The sequence below is a fragment of the Manihot esculenta genome, chromosome 9 (genome assembly GCF_001659605.2).
Source record: "Manihot esculenta cultivar AM560-2 chromosome 9, M.esculenta_v8, whole genome shotgun sequence".
Lineage (NCBI taxonomy): Eukaryota > Viridiplantae > Streptophyta > Magnoliopsida > Malpighiales > Euphorbiaceae > Manihot > Manihot esculenta.
Window position 1 is genome coordinate 8,574,418 of NC_035169.2, and position 6,377 is coordinate 8,580,794.

Consider the following 6,377-nt stretch of genomic DNA (forward strand, 5'->3'; position numbering starts at 1 on the left):
CACCCCTAGCGGCATTCATCTAGTCTTGAGAGAATCTTCTCTGCCATCCGTTGCTACTTGTCTTGCTACCCATAGCATTGTAGACATTATGTTTAATTATTTTAACAATTAAGATTTACTATAAATTTATCAATCTCAAGGCTATCTTACATGATATTATCTTCAAAGCAGCTGTAGTCTTAGAAGACAATGACAACATCTGAACAGTTCTTTTCAATGCGGTAGCGAATTTCTATGGAGATCATTCAAGTACACCCGTCACCTGAAGCCGACCCCACTCAACAGCCACCTGTAAAGCCAACACACCGCCGTCGTCTCACCGGAGACGGACCCATTGCCGCCAACAAGCGGATCCGTATACCACCTATCTGCGTCCCCGCCATTGTCCACCTCAAACGGGAATTGGGTCTTCGCACAGACGGTGACACCATCCAATGGCTCATCCACGAGGCCCGACCTCAACTCGTCCCTCCTACCAAACCACCCCACTCTCGCCCCACTCCTAAAGCTCTCAACCTTCCTAAACCCCTCTGCATGGAGTACCACAGCGAACACAAGCTCGTGTCTTATATTCCAGTTGCCACTGCCGGCGCTACAGCTGTAAGTAAGCCTGTCAGGGCGACTGTGGTTCAGGCGTCGACGGTGCTCTTTGATACTCCTGCAACAATGGGTACTAAGCTATCCACATGCTTTTTCGTTTCAATCTGAAGTTCTTTCCAATAGTATTGACCTCATTGATTTGTGTGATGATGGTTTGAACGCTGATAATATGTTGAGTAATTTTTTGGATAGTAATTTGATTAGTTTGCTTTCAGCTAGTTTCAACAGATGAATTTCTTGTCTTCAATAAATCAATCACCATCAACGAGTTTCTTTTTTCTTTTCCCTTGCAAGCAGATAAAGCAGAGAGACTAATTGCTGGTGCTGCTGCCTATGGGTCGCAAATGGTGGTTTTTCCAGAAGCATTTCTTGGTGGGTATCCAAGCTACATGGCAACAGATGTTGATTTGCAGAAGTATTATGCCTCAGCTATTGATGTGCCTGGTAAGAACAGAAGCATTTCATGGTGGTTACTCGAGCTTTTTGATCTCGGCAATTCACTTGTGTCAAGTATATGCAGGCCCTGAAGTTGATAGGCTTGCAAAAATTGCTGGCAAATATAAAGTGCACATAGTAATGGGAGTGGTGGAAAGAGATGGAGTATATCTCTTTAGTACAATTCTGTTTTTCGGTTCCATGGGACAGCACCTTGGACATCTTCGCAAGCTAATGCCAATGGCATCAGAGAGTGCAGTATGGTGTTCTGGAGAGAAATCATCACTACCAGTATATGAGACCACAATTGGAAAAGTTGGTGGCTTGGTTTGTTGGGACAACAAATCACCACTTCTCAGAACTGAATTATATGCTAAAGGTATGCTTCTTCACATTGTTGATTTTCCAAAGTTATCTCAGCTTGTTACTTCTTAGTTCTCAGGACTGAAAAATTGTAGGGGTTGAGATATACTGTGCTCCTTCTGCTGATGCAAGGGAAATATGGAAGGCATCTATGATGCATATTGCCCTGGAAGGTGGCTGCTTTGTTCTTTCTGCAAACCAATGTTGCCGAGGGAGAGACTGTCCAGTTCCTCCTGGAAATTCAGATAGCGATACATCATTTGATGAAATAACAAGTCCTGGGGGTAGTTTTATTGTTTCCCCATCAGGAAGCATCTTGGCAGGACCTAATTACCAAGGAGAGTGTCTCATCTCAGCTGATCTGGGTATGAAAGCCATCCTCATCATACAATCGCATTTTCCTGCTGTTAACATTAACACTTCAACACTATTTTCACGATGTTCTGATCATTTCCTTAACACTATTCCAGACCTTGCAGAGATCGCTCGAGGAAAGACAGAGTTCAGCAGAGTCGGGAATAATCTCAAGCCATAACATGTTGGTTGGACTGCAAGTGAGCGGATCCAATCCGATCTTGTTTGCAATGGGAAAGCAGAAGTTATCAACGAGCTTTGATGGTGAGTTGGCTGTGTAGAAAATAGAGATTGTTAAGTCCAGAAATAACTTAATCTTAATCTCACTAAGAACAATGGCTAGTTTAGATGTTGCTCATCGCCAAGCTCTGAAAAAATAGTTTCCTGTGTATAAAAAGTTTGGGCAAGGTAATCAAATATGCCTGGTGTTACAGTAACTGAATGCATTGAGCAAGTTGCGGCTCACTCAATATACTGGCTTGATGCCTTAGGATACTGTAATTTCATTTCAAGCTAATGGGAAAATTCCAAGAAATAATAAGTGGAATTGTCCCTTCTGAATCAATCAGGCACATCTAAATTATGGGTAGCTAAAGAAACAAATGACCGTTAAAACAGTTTCACATATCAAAGCATATATTACATGCTTCCAGCACGTTAACCTCAATTGTGCCAGAAGTTTTTGTACAGGAGAAACATGGCATGATGATCACTGCTCTTTTTTTTCCCACAAAGTACTCCATAAGTACAAACGATCTTGCTAATTGCCAAAAGTTAAATGCAGGTTGAGCAGCGATTGCTGCAGCTTAGTAGCTCGAAAATGGCAAACAGAGCATTAAGCAACAAAATTTTTTTCTTTTCACTGCCTAGTTCTTCTAGCTTCAGGCCTCGAAACTACTCCTAGCTTTGCTCACCACTTGGATTTTCTTCCATTGATGCCCTCCCCTAGTCTTGATTTTGAAGCATTCCCTGGAGCTGTAGGGGGTCTCTCTTGAGCTGCATTGCTCGGATCTCGCAGAAGCCGCTGCGCTACTTGCCTTGTAGGACTAGCATAACCTCTAGCAGAATCTGTCCTAGAAGTAGACAACAAATAGTCCCTGAGACCCTTCACTGTTTGATATCCATGCATTTCATCTGCATAACTTTTTCCTTGCAGATGCCTTTCAAGCTCAGGGAGTCCTCCCCAGTCCACCCCATCCCCTGTAACTGAGAGCCTCTCATTTTGGGGGATCCATTCAACTCCATCTGATGTGCTTCTTTGCAGAGAAGTACTTTTCCTAGGCACTTTGCTGGAGGTAGACTTCCTCCCTTTGATTTCTTCTTCATCGATTGCTGCCTTTCGCAGATCGCGAGGTGTTCCAGAAGGATATGTCCATTTGTAGCTTTTGTTATTGTTGTCCATGTTCAATTCTATGGAATGAAGATCACTGTCAGCTGAGTCATCTTCACATTCTTCTCCATCTACTACTCCTCCATCATCTTCATTTACTTCATTCTGATGGGAAACTGAACGAGCTCTATTCAAATAGGCTGCAATCTCTTCATTCACATGATAAGCCGCACGGCCTTTTTCTTTGGTTCTTTTGGGTCCTATAAAAGCTTCAAGTTGACTCCTCAGTTTGTCTACAGCTGCATTCTTCTCCTCAAGTTGATATTTAGCTTCTGAAAGTTTCATTTGGACTCTCTCCTCACGCAATACATCAGCCAACTGCATCATCTCCCTTTCCTTCTCAAAATCTGCACAAAGTTTTGCTGATTCTGTCTTCAGTTCTTCAACTTCAGCTTTATCTTCACCTATATCCCTGGCTAACTCATCACATACTTGCTCCATTACAACTCTTGCTCGTTTCTCATTCTCAAGTTCTTTCACTGCCTTCATCAGAGAAGACTTTGTCTCAGCTAGTTCTTTCCCGAGCTTCTTGTTCAAGCTTTCAAGCCGTCTCCTAAGCTTTTTCTCCACCTCTAGTTCTCCAGCAATGGACTCAATAGCAGCTTCAACCACTTTTTGCTCCTTATCTTTCCATGCTGCCTTTTCTTCAGCAAAACACTTCATTAAATAGTTCATATCGTTCTGGTCTGAACGCTGTTCTTGGATAAGATGATTAACCTGCAAGCGAGCCCTCTCAAGCTCAGCATGTAGGGCTGAGATGAGAGACATGCTTGATGAAGGCCGATCTTCATTACCCCAGACACGGTTGATAATTTTAAGCAGTTCTTTAGATGTGGTCAAAGCATTACTGACATCCTTCAGACGAGGCTTAGCTCCAACAGTAGATCCAGTAGGAGTTTGTGCTCGCGATCTAGTCTCAATCTACATCACAGAATAAAACATAAATAGGTCTCAAGTATCTTCTATTTTAAAAATATAAACAGCTTTGAAGCCATGCAAGTATTAATTTATTTTCATTAGAGACTAGTGATAATAAAGGAATATTGTTAATATGGATTGAATCATCCAACACCATATTAATAAAGAGGGAAAAAAAACCAGTTTTATGGCATTTATCAAAGGAGATGTTCCTTAAGCAAACACCGGCATTTCCTACCAAAACAACAACAATGAAAATAGTAAAGCCTTGATCCCAAACTATTGGGGAATGGCTATATGAAGCATTTCCTAGCAAAGATCCATTGTTACACCTCTATAAAACTTGCATTATTAGTCTCAAGTACCTCCATTAAACTGGCATTGCTAATAGAATCAAATGCTCCAACACAGTGGTCTGTAAGCCTAAGCCTTCGAGAAATTGATGATGCTCTTCTATTTCGACTTCCAGTTCCAGATCGATCCATCCTCTGTGAAATAATCATCAATTATTCAACAAGAAAACCAATAAGTTAGGTTCTTGAATTACCCAATGATAAAAGAAAACTACAAACTAAGTCCAGCATGGACATGATAGCAACAACTTTTCAGCGAGCTCATAGAAAAAACTAAAATTTCCACTATGGTAGTGTCATCCAGAATCACACATGAAGCTTATAAAAGCTCAATTCATTAACAGAACTCCACAAAAGAGCAAGGGATACAAATTCCCTTGAGCTTCAACTGCCATATCTAAAATTCCTTTTCCATTTTTTCCTTTACCTAACCAAAAAAATTCCATTTCAAAACATATTTCCTTTTTCCCCCTCTTTCTATACCATTCTGCTTTAGCCATAGCAAGGCCTAACCTGCTTTGAAGATTTTGATCCTACGAACAAAAACCATGAGATACCAAACAGTAACAAAACAAAATCCAAACATAAATAAAATAAAAACTACCTCGGATACAGGACTATGAGATGGATCAGACAAATGGGGAGGCAAAGAACCCGAATGCACAGACCTCATCGCCCTCTCTCTGGCTCTCGCCTCCTTCCTTAACCTCCTCTCTTCCGAACCCACCACCTCCTTCATTTTCGGTGATGGCATCTCATTCATCTCCCACAAAGTCGCCGCCAACTTTCTCGCTGAAACTGGCGCCGTCTGCTGCTGCTGCTGATGCAGCTTCCCCTTGACAACGCCGTTTTGTGAGGCAGCATATTTAGGAGAATCCATTGCCCGCAATGCCGACGATGGTGTCCTCGCCGCCCCCATCAGCTTCCACGTAGGCACGGGCGTACTGGATCCGCCCCTTTTCCCAACCAAAATTGCTCTCTTAAATCTGTAGTTTTGAATAATCGAAGACGACGAAGACGCCGAAGAGGAACACCCACGTTTCCTTATTTTTCCAGGAAGCAATTCTTCCATCGCCGCCCGACTTTGCCTTGGCATTATCAAATTCCTTATCTGGATCTCACCAATCTTTCAAATAAAAAAATTAAACCAACCAAATCAAACTTCACACTTCCACTTGGTAAAGTAACCAAAGCTCAAATTTTTAACCCAGATTCTTGACCATTAGAGAAAACCCACAAAAATTTTCACAGAAATGAAAAGATAAACTAGCAATGGCTCACTGTTGAGTTTCGTGGCTCCTTGGATTTGATCAATTACGATAAAAATTTGAAACGGGAGATGAATTGGGAAATGGGAAAGGCAGAGAGAATGATAACGGTAGAGAGAGAGAGAGAGTTTGAAAAGGATAAAAAAAGAGAACCCTAAAGAGATTTGAGAGCTTTTCCTTTTCTTGCAATACTCATCATCTACTGCTAGTTTCTGCTTGCGACTTTGATCGGTACAGACTGTACACTAGTACTCTGAGGGTGTAAAGTGAAGATGGAGGAGAGTTATTATCTAATGCAGACAAAACTAACGTAAGCATGACACGTGGTGAGCTATTGCTGTTTTTTGCGTTCTTTTTTACAATGGCTTTGTATCACATCAGTGGGCTACTTCTTGTTAGTGTATGAAATCTGATTTGGTAATGGACCCCATTGATTTTGAACGAATAAGGAAATCAAGAGAATGTAATGTAGAAATTCTATCGAATTCTCCTTTTTAACAAAAATTGAAGAGGAGTATAAGTTGAACGTGTGGAATTCGGTTCAAATATTAATTAAATTGAATTAATTTAAAATTTTAATTTATTTTTTATTTATTTTAATTTAATTCAGTTTTAAATTTTAAAAATTTTAATTATTTTAGTTTAATTTAATTTTAATTAAATAAAAATTAAAAAAATTAAATCAAACTGATTAGT

At 40.6% G+C, this 6,377-nt stretch overlaps 2 protein-coding genes across 2 annotated transcripts; one reads left to right on the forward strand and one right to left on the reverse strand.

Annotated features, from left to right (window-relative positions):
- The first annotated feature begins 151 nt into the window (after positions 1–151).
- On the forward strand, positions 152–2,188 carry LOC110623491 (bifunctional nitrilase/nitrile hydratase NIT4B). The gene is made up of 5 exons (XM_021768452.2): positions 152–670; positions 898–1,044; positions 1,121–1,414; positions 1,494–1,763; positions 1,869–2,188. Exons 1-5 carry the CDS (start codon positions 235–237, stop codon positions 1,931–1,933), a joined length of 1,212 nt encoding a protein of 403 aa, XP_021624144.1. The 5' UTR covers positions 152–234; the 3' UTR covers positions 1,934–2,188.
- A 167-nt stretch (positions 2,189–2,355) lies between these two features.
- Positions 2,356–5,937, reverse strand: LOC110623490 (uncharacterized protein At5g41620). The gene is made up of 3 exons (XM_021768451.2): positions 5,018–5,937; positions 4,426–4,548; positions 2,356–4,063 (listed from the first exon to the last, which is right to left on the reverse strand). The coding sequence occupies exons 1-3, from the start codon at positions 5,507–5,509 to the stop codon at positions 2,663–2,665; spliced, it is 2,016 nt and encodes a 671-aa protein (XP_021624143.1). The 5' UTR covers positions 5,510–5,937; the 3' UTR covers positions 2,356–2,662.
- Between the last annotated feature and the right edge of the window lie 440 nt (positions 5,938–6,377).